The sequence below is a fragment of the Oncorhynchus nerka genome, linkage group LG5 (genome assembly GCF_034236695.1).
Source record: "Oncorhynchus nerka isolate Pitt River linkage group LG5, Oner_Uvic_2.0, whole genome shotgun sequence".
Lineage (NCBI taxonomy): Eukaryota > Metazoa > Chordata > Actinopteri > Salmoniformes > Salmonidae > Oncorhynchus > Oncorhynchus nerka.
In genome coordinates, this window is record NC_088400.1 from 41,785,455 (window position 1) to 41,804,322 (window position 18,868).

An 18,868-nucleotide genomic window follows, 5' to 3' on the forward strand; every position below is an offset into this window, starting at 1 on the left:
CTGAATAAGTGCGTAATAAAACGAAGATATATTAAATCCGTTTTCCCCGTGTTGCAGTTTTATTATGAGTCATTTTTCATTTTTTATTAAATTTAGACCGGGAAATCCGCACTCTTGCTTCAGGCAGAGAAAGGTTAAATAATTTGTGCCAATCAACACTGTGTTTTGCATTGTCAAGGGTAAGCCATGATTCTCTTATGGACTTCATTGGCATAGTCATAGGCTGGTCTAATAATCTGTACTTATCCAAAAATAATAGTTTTAAACATATGCTGAGGCTATATAGTGTTAACAAACAAGCTTCTATTTTGTGTATAGTGTTAACAAACAAGCTTATAAAACAAGCTTATATTTTGGGTTCTGACCCCTCCGCAGTTGAACTAAGCTCATGAGGCAATTTAAGTCATATTTTTGAAGAATCAATGGGTACATATCATTAATTTATAAGTAAAAAAATTGATGTTGCAACTGCAGATTGCCGCTTTAATTTATTTTATGAAACCTTATTTTGTGTAGGCCTATCGGAGAGTGTGTTTATGTCTTTCTGAGTTGTTAATGCACACGTGTTGTTGGACAAGTGCAACATTCACAGTTTGCTTTGCAACATATTTGTTGTCTTCTTGAGTGATGTTACTAATTGAAGACCATCTTGTCATAATCATGATTATAGGCTATATAGCCTGCCCTGTATTCCCACTCCTCGCTAACCGTTATCTTCTTGCATATCAAATGTTATTGGTGCGTAAAAAGGACCACATAGGCTTAATTGTAAATTAGTTGAAATTCTCGTGGCTCGATTGTCTAGTTAGGCTATTTGGCTGCTATCAGGCTTTACAATGAAAGGGCAATAAACAGGGATGTGTAATATCAAATAAAACCCATAGTTACATAGCAATTAAACCATAGTTTCATGCATGATAGTCCATATCTATTAGCTAGTTGTTCATGTCTTATCGTTTTATAGTGGGATTAAGGTTGGTGATAGCCTATGTGCTTAAACTCAGTTCTATTCTGATATACACCGCATGACATATTATACAGCACAATAAAACTGGGGCTGCGGGTTCTTTAAGAGAAGGGAGCAGGCTGCAAAACATTGAAATGCGTGGGCCAATGGATGACCGAATGGCAAGAGTTAGGCAGGAGGGGTGTCTCGACAGCTGCTAAAATCACTTCAGATTCACTGGAACGGAGCTATCTTTTCCAATTAATATTCATGTTTAGCACAGTCAACACTTCATTTTGTTACATATTTTGATACGATGAGGATGAGTCGGCAATGGCCTCTGCCTTTGTAGATGTTGCAATATCAATGCCAGAGAAAAGAGCCGGTATCCGCTTCACAGGAACTTGGGAACTCCTCAAATTGAAGATTTGGCTGTAAGTAGTCTGGCTAACTATTTTTACATTACCAATAGGCTACTCATCTCTTTCGATTAATGTGCAAGTAAATATGTTAAAGATCATGCTACAAGGTGATGGATATGCATTTTAAGACTCCCCCAGAACCTATCCCGATGGATTATTAACAGTGCATTTTAGTACACTCCAGTTCTATGTCTTCCGGACAGATAATGGAAACGCTTCGGACGGTGTTGGTCGCGCACTGCTCAAGGAAGTATATTTAGGCTAAAATATCTGAACACAGACCGGGGGCATCATTTCTGCATCCGATACTGCGACAATAAGGGAAACAAATAGCATACTTTTCATCAACATATGAGACGTTTTGAGACGCTAATATGAATACAACAATGGAGCACACTGGAATTGAAGAGGTAAACCAGACACACCAGCAGCACGAGCCCATCAGCTTTGGAATAGACCAGATTCTGAACAGCACGGACCAGTCCAGCAGCTGCATGCTGCCCAACCGAACAAGCGACACGGATTACACGCTTGCCCCAAACGTTTACACCAATGGCTATAACAGCGTCTATAACCCGGCCTGCTCTATGGCAGCTGGACTCGCAGGTTCCTATAACGTGAACATGAACATGAATGTCAGCATGAACATGAACGTTAACGTGAATGGTGGGAACGCCGGTGGTGTTATCAGGGTGCCAGCTCACAGACCCATGCCACCGAATCCACATCAGCCCCCGCCTACCCATCCACCTGGCTTCGCGGGTGGCATCACCTCAGTGACTTCAATGCCAAGTATGGGAAATGCAGCAAACTTTACCTTCCCGTGGATGGAGAGCAGTCGACGGTTCGCAAAGGACAGACTCACTGGTAAGATTCATCTAAACTTCTGAAAATGTATGTTTCTGTAGACAAAAACCATGTCACAAAATGGGAACATTGCTTCGTGGATTTCCCCATAGGCCTATCATACATGATATATCATTTTCAGTTGAAAAGAGGTTCAAACTTCAATATAATTCGTTTGAAATTTCACATTTATTTGTTGTTTTCCAGTTTAACCCACATCCTTGCAAGCAGGGCGTATGCCTAAGCAAAATATTTTAGCATCTTGACGCTGTCAATTAAGAAGGCATGGTAGGCAATTCTGTGACAGACTCATTTATCAAATCATATGTGCGACTGGGCATATGGCATGATGTGCGACTGGGCATATGGCATGAGGAATTCGATTTTACATCAAGGTCTGTCTATATGTATCATATTAGTTCATTTAAAAGGCAAATAAATACTTGCAGGTATTGTTAAGAATATATGTTGTGTACATTTGTACAATTATATGGTATAATGGCAGCCGTTAAGATTGGCTTTCCGTTTAATAGGAGGGAATAAATGTGATAAATCACTGGCACCCTAATAAAAATGATAGCTCTCCATAGCCTACAAAATGTACGACATGATTTGAAGAGATTTCTCCCTTTCAAAATGCAATAGAACAGATATATTTCTGAAAATAAAATTCACCCTCACCATCATCCGAAGAATCTTAATAATAACAACATCAATATCAATATACCTATAATACAATTAATAGGTTAACGCCAATAATTCTAACAATCATAATAATAATATCCTAATAATAATAGAATAGAGTATTGCTGTTATTAGGCTATTATTATTATTAGTAGTAGTAGTTATAGTAGTATTGCTTATTGTAGCAGCCTAATAATAATATGACAATTTGCTATAATAACAACAATAAAAAAAAAACAGTTTTCTAGCTTATTATTATCATTATCAGGCCTATGATACATTTACTTGTAGAGGCATATAGTAGCTAAGCTTTGCAGTTGTGAAAAATAGGCCTACTCTAGCTCCTTCCAATACAAAATGGGCCCTATAAACTAGCGAGTCAGTTTACGACAAGGTAGGCATTGATGATGCCCGCCTGCAGGTGTGTTACGTAAATAATTCGTACCCTGATGAAGACAGCTTGACTGTCGAAACGTTGGTAATTACATTTTTGCATCTGAGCTCCTAGAGTGTGCGGCTCTCTTTTATTTTCACGTACATAATTTGTGTCTGGGCTCTACTGGCCCATTTAGACCTATAGTTGTGTATACAGACGACGATTAGAGAAGATAGCAACACTGTCACTATCAAATGACACACTTGTTAGGCGGTTTTCACATTTCCCTTTCCACGTTGAACGTCACGACAGTAAATACAAAAAATCTATTCGTGTAGGTCTTGAATAAATGCTGTCTTATTTGAATAGAACCGTCTTCAACACACTGTTGAACAACTATCCAGTTACGTCCAACCTAATTGAACCACCGAAATAAAATAAAAAGGGAACATAACTGTGACAAATTCTATACAGACTTTGAAGCATGGCATTTAAACATGTAGCGTACGGCCCGACGTGTTTATTTCATCCATAAACCTTTGCATGTACGTTTATCTTCAGCATTGGGGTGTCAAGGTAAATGAGATGACATTGCGAACGCTTCAGGTTTCGCCAGATGTATTGGCCTATATATGTGACATTGGCAGGTGTAATGCATTATCTATCTACTATCATTCACATAAACAAATTATTTTTGCTGTAGGCCTAAGCACAAATGTAATGGCATAATTGATCTCACTCAAGTTCAGATTTCTCTTATCTTCACGCGCTTTTAGTTTAAACTATCAGAAGACCCTATTATTGCGTATACTAGGCCTGTACAATTCAGGCGTTTAATCTGCAGAATAATAATTAATAAATGAAAGTATTGTGTGTGTTATTGTGAACTGGATTTAGGCCGTACTGTATATCAATGCCTGCAGGTCCTGAATCATTTGACCAACGCTTTTCTCGCATTTTGGGGAATTGGAAAGTGGCATTTGGTTCAAAATCCTTTTTCACGTAGGCTCTAGGTGTCTGGTGTTTTCGATTAGCATAGAAAAGGGCACAACACAAAGGGTTGCATGGGCCATGATAGGCCGATAGGCCTAATGTTTCATATTTTCTAATTCGAGGAACATTTATTTGAACGATTAAGGAAAGAGAAGAACGTGGTAAATTAAATCCTAATTCGATGGCCAGCTCGATGGCCACATATTACAATGACCATAACCTCAGCTCCCACTCGGCCGAGGTATGAGTTTTTCTGGCGTGACGTCACCACAATAAAGACGAAAATTAGGATCATCGTGTATTAGCCCTCATTAAATATTAACAATGCTATACCTCTGTGCTTCCCTCATTAATTATTTAAACCAGCACAGATATGTGAACTATAAAATATATGGTGTAAATATGCGTACCTATTGTATTCATAGTCACAAAGGGCCTCTCGTTTAATTTGGTTTATCTTTGGTGTTGGTTATGTAGCCTCATTATAACCCACCAACAAACCTTTATTTTAAGTGAGCACTTTTTGTTATCATTTGTGATCAACATTTGAGAAAAAGGCCTATCTTGAATGTGCTTGAGGTATTTACGGTGTAGCCATTTGTCAACATTGTTTGAGACATTTGTTTTTTAAATCACACATCGTAGGCTAATATTCGGATGTTTTTGCCATCGATTTCATTTGAGTTTAATATCATAGGGGTCTAATTGTATTTCCACCTTTAAAAATAATCACAAATAAATTCATTTCGGGAACCCTGATAGGTCTACTAGGCTACAAATGATAGGACAATAGATTTAGTTGCTGGATGGACTTAGTTCAGCATTCAGCGCCAGTCTTTTTGGTTGACCTATCTTAAAAGAATATCTCAAATCGTAATGCGTTTCTCTGGATACTTGAAATAGACCTCTCCTTTTTTAAATAAATTATTCCCTTTCATATTGAATTGCAGCGCGGCATTTCACCGCAAGCGTCAAAGCAAGTGAAACAGCGAACAGGCCTAGAATTGGAGATGCGATATTCACAACAGACCGGACAGATTGGGAGGCGCTGAAAGGGAATAACACATGTTTTTATGTTAATTGACTTGGCAGTTTGCAAGTTTGAAAAAGCAGAGAAGTGCAAAAACAGATGTGTCCCATCAAGTCAACAAACATAGTTGATCTTGTGGCTCTATAGGTTCTGTGGAAATTGTAGGCCCTTGGTCTGTTGTTAGTTTCATAGCAACATATTCTTACCACCAAAGTCATTTAAACTTTTACAATATCTGCATGTATTACCACAAAAAAATATATCCATACTGTAATACACTATAGTCTTGAAGTGAGGTAACAAATAATACCAATCTATATCCCTATAATAAATGTATTTTGATGAGATTTCAGCATTAGGAGAGTTGATAAGTGGTTATCACTCTTTAGAGAACTATAACTACCTTAAAATAATGATGACATATAATTACACAAACCACGAACAGATATAACAGTTGTAATTACTATGTAATGTGTACTGCGATTCCGTTGCACCTGCTTGTTGTACCTGTGCAATGTCCCATGATGGCCAGTGAATTTAGAGCATGCCTTATGTTAATGCATAGAGTAAATCCAATTGTATTCCTGTAGTAGTGTTCTATCTTAGTTAAAAAGAATGACCTTCCTCACAAATATATACATGTAATGACGGCTACAGTAATTGGATGTTAATGGGAAAAGCCGTACTGTTTTCTCTGGAAGTTGCCTCTATTCTCAGCCAGTGTGGCAGGGGCAAGTGGCTCTGTTTTGCCTCACAGTGTAATAAATAGTAATATATGTTCATGTTATATTTCAATACCCCGGTAAGAATCCTTTACGGACATATTTATTAGATTGCTACGCATGTAATATCCGTAGTGGGGAAGAGAGGCGCTCTCTCAGAAAGGTGTTATTAAGTATATTTGGCTTTATTATTTCTCCACGGTAGCATTTTATTTTTTGATATCCTTATGCTAAATCATATTACCCAGGCATCAGATTTAGTATTCTCCACCATTTCCTTTGTCATCCGTTGTAAAAAAAAAAAATAAACATTCTCACAGAACAATTCTTGCAATGTTTTCTTGAAAACAAGATACCCACCTTTCAAATAAAAATGAAATAAGATCATTGAATGAAATAAAAATGTATAACATTTGACCCTTTTGACCACATTCAATTTTCTCTCCTTTATGAAATACATTGATCTTGGGAATTGAATGGTGATGTGGTAGTCAAGTGAAATGTCCTATAGCCTCTGTGGCCATATTTGGTCTTTCTCAGTTATGGGAAACGGTATTTTCTTCAATGAATACAATTATTGTGCTAAGTGTTTGCGTGTAAACACTCGGACAACTTCTTGCAATATGGGCTGTAATTAAAAGCAATCACGTCAAATTATAAAGCCTGTCACTGTAAAGAGGCTGAGGGCTAAATTTAACTAACTGCCTCGTTCCATAAATGTCTGCAGGTTTTGATAACAGACAGGTGTGTTCTGGGCTCTTGGCACACTGCTGCATTTAGTGGAATACTACGACACACTTGGCTCTTTATTTTGGAAGCTGGTCAAAACTACCAACATCACAGACAAAGTCAAATTAAAACCTATTTTACAACGTCTAGACCTTTTGTCTTTTGTTCTATTTCCACATTAAATTAGTCAATCATCATCAATATGAATATTGTTATGTTTCAACTGTTTATTTGGAATACCTTATGTCAGAATTAAAGTTAGGTTGAAGGGAACCTTTAGCATGTTCGACTGGATGACAGTCTGTTTGCGTGTTACTCTTGGGTTGCATATGAACGTGCTTGTACTGTATGTGCCTGGTCCATTAGCTGGTCCACAGATGGCCTGAAATAGAAGTCTAATGTGGTATTATCTGTACCCAGACCTGCATGTTGAGCCTGGAGCAGACCTGCTTGCTCCAAATGTGTGACCTATTAATCGAAACTCCTCAGGCAATGAAGGGTTGGACCATCTATAGATTATAAATATTGTTTTAAACACTTTTTCAACACTCAACACTTTGAGTCACTGCAAATGTACCCAATTTACATTTTTTTAGTATTGAAGTATTGAAAAAAAAAATCATGTGTATTTATTTATTTATTTATTCTGCCATTTAGGTTTATAATCAATGAGAGCGGTTGGGAGTGATTCAAAAGGATTGTTGAGTGCATTATGTGGCTTATGTTTCATTTGTGTTTTACCTCATCTCCAGAGTGCCTCTGTGGAAAATACATTTTGATTGCTCACACTGAATTCCTGGTTACTAAATTCTCAACACAGTAACATTGGTCCCCCCAGGACACATATGGAGATGTTTTCATATGCATTTTGGCTCCTGGTGAGCTCTCTGACAGAACTAGACACATAAACATACCGTAAGACAACAGCTTGTGAGGAACAGGGAAGCCTGCTTCCGATCCCTTCGACAGAAACATCTGTTTTTACACAGATTCTGAAACTGCATTTTTGTCCCAATGCAATTTCTATCATTGAAAAGTGATACAAAACTCCACTTCTAAAACCAAAGTTGCGCTGCTGCCTGACGAATAGACAACATGCACAGATAATTTACCTTGGCAAAGTGCTTGAGATTGGTACTTTTCCTTTGTATCATGTTTTAATTGGTTAAAAAGTTAACAAATGTAGCGTGTACATATCGCCTAAGTTACTATGTTTGGCTGGATAGCTTAAAAAGCTAACTGTAATGATTCAGCATCAAACCAAATGTGATACTTTTGGCCTAACCAATCAGTTTAATGGTCCTGAATGGTTCAGTTGGTAAAGCATGGGATTAGCAATGCCAGGGTGTGGGTTCAATTCACAGGGCCACCCAAATGTGAAATCTATTCTCACATGACTGTAAGTTGCTTTGGATAAAGCATCTGCTAAATGGCATACATTATATATAGTTATTGTACTAAATGACAAAAAAAGACAAATGTAACAGATCCCCATCTTGACAAAATAGCAACAAGAGGTACTTCCAGAGTACCCCCACCCGACCCCCACAGCTCCATGTGGGTCCCTGACTGTGTCTCCCTTTCTTTAGCGGAGCAGGCAGAGGACAGACAAGCAGGAGACCCCAGTGGGAGGCCAGGAGCCCCCCCGGCCCTGCCAGGCCTCTGCCCTCTCCCCAAGGGGGACATTGGCAGGGTCCCTACCTGGAGCTCTATGGAGACATTAGCCAAACACTATTACCCCGAACTCGCTCACCTGCGAGACACCGGGCCATTTGCAGACTATCCCTTTCGAAAGGGTACTTGTCCAGGTGAGTCACTTCCCTGGTCTTCTTTTACATGTGTCCTTTATCTTTCCCTGGTTTGTCTTCTCATGGTTTCCATCAGGGGTGTTAAAATACCAAAATGCATAGCTAGGTCCATAGGACAACACTGTATGTACTGAAAAACTATGCATTTGTTATGAGAAAGGACTGTTTTCACCTTGTAATCATATTACAAAGGTCAATACCCAGTGATGAATCATTAAATGTTGGCTAATTTCTAGTAAAAATAAATAAAAACAGAGATGATGAAATGTTGAATTGAGTTAGGGATGGACAACATAATCACAATTATAATATGAGTGATCATGCAAGCTAAATACATGGCAAAGAATGGTATATGTCAGAGAAGGTTCTCACTTGACCAAGGTTCATCTCTGGAAAAACAAACTTTGTCTCTCTCTCTCTCGGTCTCTTGCTCTCTCTCAGCAGCCCTTTCTCCCTTCTCGGTGACCCGGCGCATCGGCCACCCCTATCAGAACCGGACGCCACCCAAAAGAAAAAAGCCCCGCACCTCATTCAGCCGTGTGCAGATCTGCGAACTTGAGAAACGCTTTCACCGACAGAAGTACCTGGCATCGGCAGAGCGCGCCACCCTGGCCAAGGCCCTGAAGATGACAGACGCACAGGTCAAAACTTGGTTCCAGAACAGGAGGACAAAATGGCGGTAGGGGCCCATTACAGCAACGCATTACAGCAACACACTTCTAGACATTCTTTAACACTGTCTGTATCAACGCTCTTAGTGTTGTTGTTTTTTATTGTTGTTTTTGGACATTTTTTATTTCAAGTTTTTTCCCCAAAACTGCTTTCCATTGTTCGTGCTGCCTTATGTTTTATGCATTTTGATACATCAGATTGATGCAGGAAGTGTCACAAAGTAACAACTAGGCAGCTGTTTAAATTAGAGTATGGTATACTATGTGAATTGCTTTGCTTGAGGTGAGCAAGCGTTTGGGATGTTTTAAAGGAATATTCTATGCGCCCAAGGCATTTTGTTGTGACAGGGAAACATCTTTTTTTGCTTAGCTTAGCTCCTACTTGTTTTTTGGTGGCCAATTCCCTTGACCAAGCACAATTAGCCCAGTTCTTAAAAGGTTCTCTGGAAAGATGCTGTCCAAAGCAATATTGACATGCTAGTCTGAATAATTGAGTGCATTGTCCATGGCCGAAACTCTTCCCCCTAACTCACACGTTTGTTTATGGTCATTTGAAATTAATGAGTGGACATTCAAATTATAATGCCTTACTTTTATTTAACCTTTGATGACAAACAAGGAACTAAAGGAAATGCATATACTGTGGTAGTCATTCCTGTACATCTGAGTCATCTTGAATCATAGACTCTGTGATCAGATAGTGGTCATTCACTGAGATCCAACTGATCTGGCTGACCTTCACCTGATGTGGACAAGGATGTTATCCATATTGTGAACAGCACATGGGGTCGTAGGTCATTAAATGCCGTACGAAATCCAATAGCAATGGATTTGTGATGTGACTCACCTTTGACAAGCTGGCAAATTATGCATTTCAATACCAGGTGGAAAAGTAAAGCCTGGGATCTTATTTCAATAGGTATTTATGTGCCAGGCGTCAACACAGGCCATGTTCTCTACAGAAACATGAAAAAAATAATGGCTAAATGGCATATCATGAATAACCAGGGAATTGGCTAACTCACTTTCCTAATTTCCAAGCTAGTTTTGGTGTGATTTTTTATATTTCCCCATAGTGTGTTGATAGGATGTGCATGAAAGATGTATTTGTGTCACAGCTACGCTAGTAACAAGCAAATGATCAAATGAACAGCAGCGCAATCAGATTACGATAATGTAGTTAACAATAACGTGTGGCTAATGGAAGGAGGATGGTGTGTATAAAACAATATTTTAGAGGTGTTTTTCTGACTGTGCTGCACATGCAGACCTAACCATCACATGGACACTATATATACAAAAGTATGTGGACACTCCTTCAAATGAGTGGAATCGTATATTTCAGCCACACTCGTTGCTGACAGGTGTATAAAATCTAGCACACCGCCATGCAATCTCCATAGACAAACATTGGCAGTAGAATGACCTTACTGAAGAGATCAATGACTTTCCATGTGGCACCGTCATAGGATTCCAGTTTGTCAAATTTCAAATTTCTGCTCTGCTAGTGCTGTCCCGGTCAATTTTAAGTGCTGGGATCATGAAGAGGAAACGTCAGCGAAGTGGTAGGCCACACAAGCTCACAGAACAGGACCGAGGTGTATAAAAATCGTCTGTCCTCGGTTGCAACACTCACTACCGAGTTCCAAACTGCCTTTGGAAGCAACGTCAGCACAATAACTGTTCGTCGGGAGCTTTATTAAATGGGTTTCTATGGCCGAGCAGCCTAAGATTACAATGTGCAATGCCAAGCTTTGGCTGGAGTGGTGTAAACCTCGCCGCCATTGGACTCTGGAGCAACTGTAAAGTATGTTGGAGGAGGAATAATGGTCTGGGGCTGTTTTTCATGGTTCTGGCTAGGCCCCTTAAATCCAGTGAAGTGAAATCTTAACACTTCAGCATACAATGACATTCTAGATGATTCTGTGCTTCCAACTTTGTGGCAACAGTTTGGGGGAGGCCCTTTCCTGTTTCAGCATGACAATGCCCTCAAAGCGAGGTCCATACAGAAATGGTTTGTTGAGATTGGTGTGGAAGAACTTGACTGGCCTGCACAGAGCCTGGACCTCAACCCCATCGAATATCTTTGGGATGAATTGGAACACCGACTGCGAGCCATGCCTAATCGCCCAACATCCGTGCCCGACCTCACTAATGCTCTTGTGGCTGAATGGAAGCAAGTCCCCGCAGCAGTGTTCCATCATCTAGTGGAAAGCCTTCCCAGAAGAGTGGAGGCTGTTATAGCAGCAAAGGCGAGACCAACTCCATATTAATGCCCATGATTTTGGAATGAGATGTTCGACGAGCAGGTGTCCATCCACATGCTTTTGGTCATGTAGTGTACATACAGCATAATATCCACGTAAGAATGACATACATCCAGGGCCATAACCAGAGTCTGAGTTGTAGTGAGATCCTAAAATGATATTTAGAGAACAAGCAAAAATGACCCCAGCCATTATCACATTGGTTGCTGTAGCTTCATTCACCTCAGTCGATCTACAAACACGTAAAGCTGTGTTCGAATACTCACACTAACCACACTAACCACGCTATTTGTGATGTAAACTGAGTATGTAGTATGCTTATTGGTCATAGTATGGATAGAGTTAGTATGCCATAAGTTCCCGGATGTCATACTACATTCGTAAAAATATGAAGTGTACAAGCAGTGGACACTATTTCCGTGATTTTCGGGCCCGTAATGCAATTTTCAGAAAATGGGCTTGGCATCACATTGTTTTCAGGTTTGAAGAAAATGGCGGAAACTATGCAGCCGAAGTCCGACGAGAACGGATACAAATTCATTGCTTTAACTAATTATGACAAATCTTAAGAAAATGTTGAGCAATGTAATAAAGTAGTGACTTTTCAAATAAGTTACGCTACACGTTATGTTGGCTGACAATTTGTTGGCTACACTATCCTTTTGAACTGCAGGGCATATCATTACAGCATTAGCTACCGGTATGTTAGCTAGCTACCTAACGTTAGCTGGCTACTAATACATTGAATTTGCCAGTATATTAACTATATGCTATCAAACCAACTACCCAACGTTTATTGACTTGATTATTTGTGTCATTCTTAGCTAGGTGGTATAGTCGTTGTGTGTTCTCAATGGACATGAGTTCACTCTGGCTATTTACTCCGATTTCAGAGCACTCTCCCAGAGTGCAGAATAACTGATGAATTTCCGAATGCTCAACACCTGTTGAATATGGCCGGTGTCAGTAACCAGTTAGCAAGAGGGGGCATAGCAACATCATCAACTTCCGATAGGCAGGCGTAGCGCTAGTATGTACAATTGAAAGGATACCGTTCATTTACAGTATGCTAAAATTAACTAATAGTATATAGTATGTAGTATATACTCATTAAGTATGTAGTATACAGTAGGTTAGTATGGGTATTCGAACACAGCTATAGCCTATTAGCTATACAATTAGCTGTTACATATTAACTGACATAAATTCAGCACCGGGATTAAAAAGTATAATTTAATATGTACAGAGGGATCTGTTAACAGAAAAACTATTTTAATAATAACAAAAAGTAAACAAATGAGTTTGTTTTACAGATTTTTTGTTGTTGTTGCAATTTAAAGCTATTTTCCTGCAATCCTATTCATTTTGCCATTCCTTCAGGAAGTATTCATACGCCTTGACTTGTTCCAAATTTAGTTGTGTTACAGCCTGAATTCAAAATGGATTAAAAAAAGACAATTCCACTTATCTACACACAATACCTCATAATGACAAAGTGAAAACATGTTTTGAGAAATTTCATTTACATAAGTATTTACACCCCTGAGTCAATACTTTGTAGAAGCACCTTTGGCAGCAATTATAGCTGTGAGTCTTTCTGGGAAAGTTTCCAACATTTATCCATTATTATTTTCAAAATTCTTCAAGCTCTGTCAAGTTGGTTGTTGATCGTTGATAGGTTATAGTCCTGCTGAAAGGTGAATTAATCTTCCAGTGTTTGGTGGAAAGCAGACTGAACCAGGTTTTCCTCCAAGATTTTTCCTTTGCTTAGCTCCATTCCATACATTTTTTTTATCTTGAAAAACTTCCCAGTCCTTAACGACTACAAATATATCCATAACATGATGCAGCCATCTATATGCTTGAAAATAATGAGAGTGGTACTCAGTAATGTGTTGTATTGGATTTGCCCCAAATGTAACACTTTGTATTCAGGACAAAACTGCTTTGACACATTTACTAGTTTAGTGCCTTGTTGCAAATAGGATGCATGTTTTGGAACATTTTTTATTTTGTACAGGCTTCCTTCTTTTCACTCTATCAATTAGGTTAGTATTGTGGGGTAACCACAATGTTGTTGATCCATCCTCAGTTTTCTCCTATTACAGGTATTAATATCTGTAACTGATTGAAAGTCACCATTGGCCTCATGGTGAAATCCCTGAGCGGGTTCCTTCCTCTCTGACAACTGAGTTAGGAAGGACGCCTGCATCTTTGTAGTGACTGGGTGTATTGATACACCATCCAAGTGTAATTAATAGCTTCACCATGCTCAAAGGGATATTCAATGTCTGTTATTTGTTTTACCAGTAGGTGCAACCTGGTCTCAGAGCATTTCGTATGAATCTGTATGTAAATCCGAGAAACTCCTTCAGTATTATATGTAATGTTTCGAATGGAATGTATTAATTTACCCCATAATGACAAAGCAAAAACATGTTTTAGGGATTTTTTCAAATGATCACATTTACATAAGTATTCAGACCCTTTACTCAGTACCTTGAACCACATTTGGCAGTGATTACAGAATTGAGTACACCTGCATTTGGGGAGTTTATCCCATTCTTTTCTGCACATCCTCTCAAATTCTGTCAGGTTTGATGGGGAGCGTTGCTGCACAACTATTTTCAGGTCTCTCCAGAGATGTTCAATAGGGTTCAAATCCAGGTTCTGGCTAGGCCACTCCAGGACATTGAGAGACTTGTCCCGAAGCCACTCCTGCGGTGTCTTGGTTGTGTGCTTAGGGTCGTTGTCCTGTTGGAAGGTGAACCTTTTCCCCAGTCTGAGGTCCTGAACGCTCTGGAGCAGATTTTCATCAAGGACCTCTGTAATTTTCTCTGTTCATCTTTCCCCGATTCTGACTAGTCTCCGAGTCCCTGCCGCTGAAAAACAACCCCACAGCATAATGCTGCCACCTCCCTTCACTGTAGGGATGGTGCCAGGTTTCCTCCAGACATGAAGCTTGGCATTCAGACCAAAAAGTTCAATCTTGGTTTCATCAGACAAAAGAATCTTGTTTCTCATGGTCTGAAAGTCTTTAGGTGCCTTTTCGTCAACTCCAAGCGGGCTGTCACGTGCCTTTTACTGAGGAGTGGCTTCCGTCTGGCCACTTCACCATAAAGGCCCGATTGGTTGATGGTTGTCCTTCTGGAAGGTTCTCCCATCTCCACAGAGGAACTCTGGAGCTCTGTCAGAGTGACCATTGGATTCTTGGTCACCTCCCTGACCAAGGCCCTTCTTCCCCGATTTTGCTCAGTTTGGCCAGGCAGCCAGCCCTACGAAGAATTTTGGTAGTTCCAAACGTCTTCCACTTAGGAATAATGGAGACCACTGTATTTTTGGGGACCTTAAATGCTGCATACATTTTTGGTATCTTCCACAGATCTGTTGCCTCAACACATTCCTGTCTCGGGGCTTTACGGACAATTCCTTCGACCTCGTGGCTTGGTTTTTGCTCTGACATGCACTGTCAACTGTGGGACATTAGAGAGACAGGTGTGTGCCTTTGAAAATCATATCCAATCAATTGAATTTACAAATCAGGTGGACTCCAATCAAGTTGTAGAAACATGTCAAGGATGATCAATGGAAACAGGATGCACATGAACTCAGTTTTGAGTCTCATAGCAAAAGGTCTGAATATTTATATAAATAAGGTATTTATGTTTTTTATGTTTAATACATTTGCTAAAATTTCAAAAACCTGTTTTCATTTTTGTCATCATAGTGTATTGTGTGTAGATTGATGGGGGAAAATGTGAATTTAATACATTTTAGAATAAGTCTGTAATGTAACAAAATGTGGAAAAAGTCAAGATTACTTTCCGAATACACTGTATGTTAAAAATTCTAACTAGGTGGCTAACGTTAGCTAGGCTAGGTGTTAGGGGTTAGGGTTAAGTTTAGGAGTTATGTTAAAGGTTTGAGTTTAGGGTTAGGGGAAGAGTTAGCTAGACACATTAAGGTTAGGGCTTGGGGAAGGGTTACCTGAAAGGGTTAAGGTTAGGTTTAGGATTAGGCTGAAGGGTTAAGTAGTTGCAAAGTAGCTAAAAAGTAGTTAAAAAGTTGCTAATTAGTTAAAATGCTAAAGTTGTCCGTGATGAGAACTCGCAACCTTTAGGTTGCTAGAGGTTCACATTATCTGTATTATGTAGCCATACCAAACTTAACATATCATACTAATTTGAGTGTCCCAGGTTTACTTTTACTATGTTACGTCTAATCTATGAGACCAGGCTTATAGGTGCCCTTCTTGGTGTGTCATTGGAACACCTCCCTGGTTTTTGTGGTTGAATCTGTGTTTGAAATTCATTGCTCGATTGAGGGACCTTACAGATAATTGTATGAGTGGGGTACGGAGATGAGATAGTCATTCAAAAATCATGTAGTCCATGCAACTCATTATGTGACTTGTGAAGAAAATGTTTACTCCGGAACTTATTTAGGCTTGCCATAACAAAGGGGTTGAATACTTATTGACTCAAAACATTTCAGCTTTCATTTTTAATGAATTTACAAAAATCAATTGGGGCCCCCTGGAGGTCAGGGCCCCTGGGAATGTGCGCTGCGTGCCCGGTTGGTAATTCAGCCATGATTGATTATTAGCTTAGATCACTGGCTAGACTAACTAGATACATTTACCTATTTTATTTTATTTTATTGACATGGGCTAATTCAGTGACTGTCAGTGAGTGACATATAACAAGAGGAAAACTGCTGATGCACAACAAAGTTTTGAAATAGCACCTTGTGTATTCTAACTTTTAACAGTAAGTTGAGACCCCAACTGAGTCCCCTTGGTGTCCTCATATGTAGTGACGACATACATCATTGTAAAATCATAATTAATTAATGGTAATCTAAAATAATTAAGGGGTGGGGTGGCAGGGTAGCCAAGTGGTTAGAGCATTGGACTAGTAACCGAAAGGTTGCAAGTTCAAATTCCCGAGCTGACAAGGTACAAAATCTGTCGTTCTGCCCTTGAACAGGCAGTTAACCCACTGTTCCTAGGCCGTCATTGAAAATAAGAATTTGTTCTTAACTGACTTGCCTAGTAAAATAAAGGTAAAAAAAAAAAAAAAAGATTAAGTAATATAATCATGTTTATATATAGTAGTTAATATAAAGTAGTTATTTTGATCAATGATCACTTTTTGAGGGCATTTAACACATATTTCAGGAAGTATCTGGCTTTTTGCTTTTGAAAGTAGGATTTATGATGACATGAATATGAATATTTAGGCACTGTTTTGACAACAACAAAAAAATATCTTCTTCCCACTGTGGAACCAGGAGACAGACAGCCGAGGAGCGCGAAGCAGAGAGACAGCAGGCGAACCGTCTGATGCTGCAGCTCCAACAGGAGGCCTTTCAGAAGACCCTGAGCCAGCCCCTGCAGCAGGACCCCTTGTGCCTGCACAACTCCTCCTTGTACGCCTTACAGAACCTACAGCCCTGGGCGGAGGACAACAAGGTGACCTCCGTCACCTCCCTGGCATCTGTGGTCTGACTGACCGTGTGTGCGTGCGTGCATGTGTGTGTGTGTGTGTCGGGGGGAATGGTGTGTATGCATATGTGTAATTCATAATAAGAATATAATAGTAATGTTGAGGATTTTTCTAAATGTGGGTGGGCCATTTGTTGGGGAGGGACCACATATCTACAGTAGACATATGCACATAAAAATGCATTTTATGCAGACTTTTGCATTGTGGAATTGTACAGTAATATGTTTTGTTATTTAACGTGCATAACAACCGACAATAAGGACAAGGAGGAAACCTATAGTATATGACGTTTTCTCTATGTATTTCTTTATAAACCACGTATTCTCTTTTATAGATCATATGTGGACTTCTTGGCGTGGACAGACATACATTTAGTTCCACTGAAATGGACAATGATCAATGAGTCTTCTAAGTTTTTTCAGACCTGATTCTGTCAAGTAATTTTCCTACCTTACACTAGATTTTCACTCTTCCTTCAGCTGTCGGTCTAAACAGAGGACGGAGCTAAATCCTACCTGAAATCTAACGGACACATCAGTAGATGCCTACCATCAAGACTGTCCTGTTGCCAACAGGGAAGCACTGACTCTCAGCCATATGGCAACAAAACTGGATCTGATTCCTTTAACTGGAATGGATTCCTCTAACTGGATCTGATTCCTTTGCGTTTGGCTTTGTACAATGTAGTAATGCATGTTTCCGATATTTCTGTGTGCACTTGGAATTGCCGTTGAAGTCACCAGCTTTCCAGGTGGATCCCTTCCCTGACTGCAGTTTGCAAGTGGTATTGTGGAATATCTCTTCGAGAATTCCTCATAACTTACAACATTTAAAGGTGTTTTATATTAAATGATATTGTGACTTTTTGAAAAGATTATCAAAATTGAAAGCCTCTTTTGTTGTTGTGTCTTGTGGTTTCTTTCACCAGAAAAGACAACTGCATAATTTCACAAAATCACACCTCCTAAACTAAGAGTGTCCTTTACTCTAACAACCTAATGTTGTTGATTATTACACACTTATTTGCATCTTTCAGTGTTACTCTTTCATTTCAATATTCCATCCTTTATGACAACCTCCTCTCCATAGCCAAACCAGCAGGGTATGTTTCATATAACACCAGAAAAGGCTGTATAAAGTTTTAAACAGCATGCTTTTATCAGTAGTGAGTGTTACTACAGTATATATAATTTAGTGCAACAATGGTTTTTGTGAGATTTCTTTGATGCTATCGATGTAATGATTAGCCTAACTCAACACATTTTCTGGGAAACGAGGCCCAGGTGGGAGGTTTTCTGAACAGTTTGTTCTAAAACGCTAGACCTTGTGAGTAGAACAGTGTCGGTGATGTCTGTGAACCATGTCCACCCATAAACTGAACAGTCGTCAACATCCAATATCATCCATGTCAAGTCAAAACAAAAAGGTCCTATCTGAAGGCACAAAACACTGCTAATCTAGATAGATATCTAGGGTGGGGCATATATAACTGCATTTATCTTGTAGGTAAAGGAGCTTCACTCTATCTACTTCACATAGATCACAGATGGTTGCCCAAACCAGGAAGTAGTACTTTTCCATTGTTCAGTGTTCCCATATGTTGTACTGTTTACAAAAAGTCCATACAACGCATCAGTCATTGATATCAAGAGAATCTGGAGAATCTTCCTAGTTGAAAACAACTGTCAGCCACCCTTACTGCGCACAGATGGCATGTTTTTTCAGTTTCGAGGGCGTCTCACCTGGTTGAGATCCTGTCAACTGCAGGCAGTTGTCCAGGTGACGCCTACTCAACCCCCATTTCCTCTGCCCAGACCTTGGGCCTCTTTCATCCTGTTGTCTCCAATGCCATGAAGACGTGACTTGG

General features: G+C 39.5%; 1 protein-coding gene across 3 annotated transcripts; it reads left to right on the forward strand.

Annotated features, from left to right (window-relative positions):
* The first annotated feature begins 1,123 nt into the window (after positions 1-1,123).
* Positions 1,124-17,727, forward strand: LOC115129929 (T-cell leukemia homeobox protein 1-like). 3 transcript variants are annotated; one of them, XM_029660728.2, is made up of 5 exons: positions 1,124-2,235; positions 8,338-8,556; positions 8,998-9,235; positions 16,787-16,967; positions 17,336-17,727. In XM_029660728.2, exons 1-5 carry the CDS (start codon positions 1,743-1,745, stop codon positions 17,402-17,404), a joined length of 1,200 nt encoding a protein of 399 aa, XP_029516588.1. In that variant the 5' UTR covers positions 1,124-1,742; the 3' UTR covers positions 17,405-17,727. The 3 variants fall into 3 exon arrangements, with proteins under 3 accessions (XP_029516588.1, XP_029516590.1, XP_029516589.1); XM_029660730.2 differs by having other exon boundaries at positions 17,481-17,727; XM_029660729.2 differs by having other exon boundaries at positions 9,001-9,235.
* Positions 17,728-18,868: the final 1,141 nt, after the last annotated feature.

Excerpts from the sequence above, each read along its gene's own strand:
- LOC115129929 (XM_029660728.2), top strand. The coding sequence starts at position 1,743 with ATGAATACAACAATGGAGCACACTGGAATTGAAGAGGTAAACCAGACA. Across the intron at positions 2,236-8,337 it reads CGCAAAGGACAGACTCACTG|CGGAGCAGGCAGAGGACAGA; the intron begins GTAAGATTCATC and ends CCCTTTCTTTAG. Across the intron at positions 16,968-17,335 it reads CCTGGGCGGAGGACAACAAG|ATCATATGTGGACTTCTTGG; the intron begins GTGACCTCCGTC and ends TCTCTTTTATAG.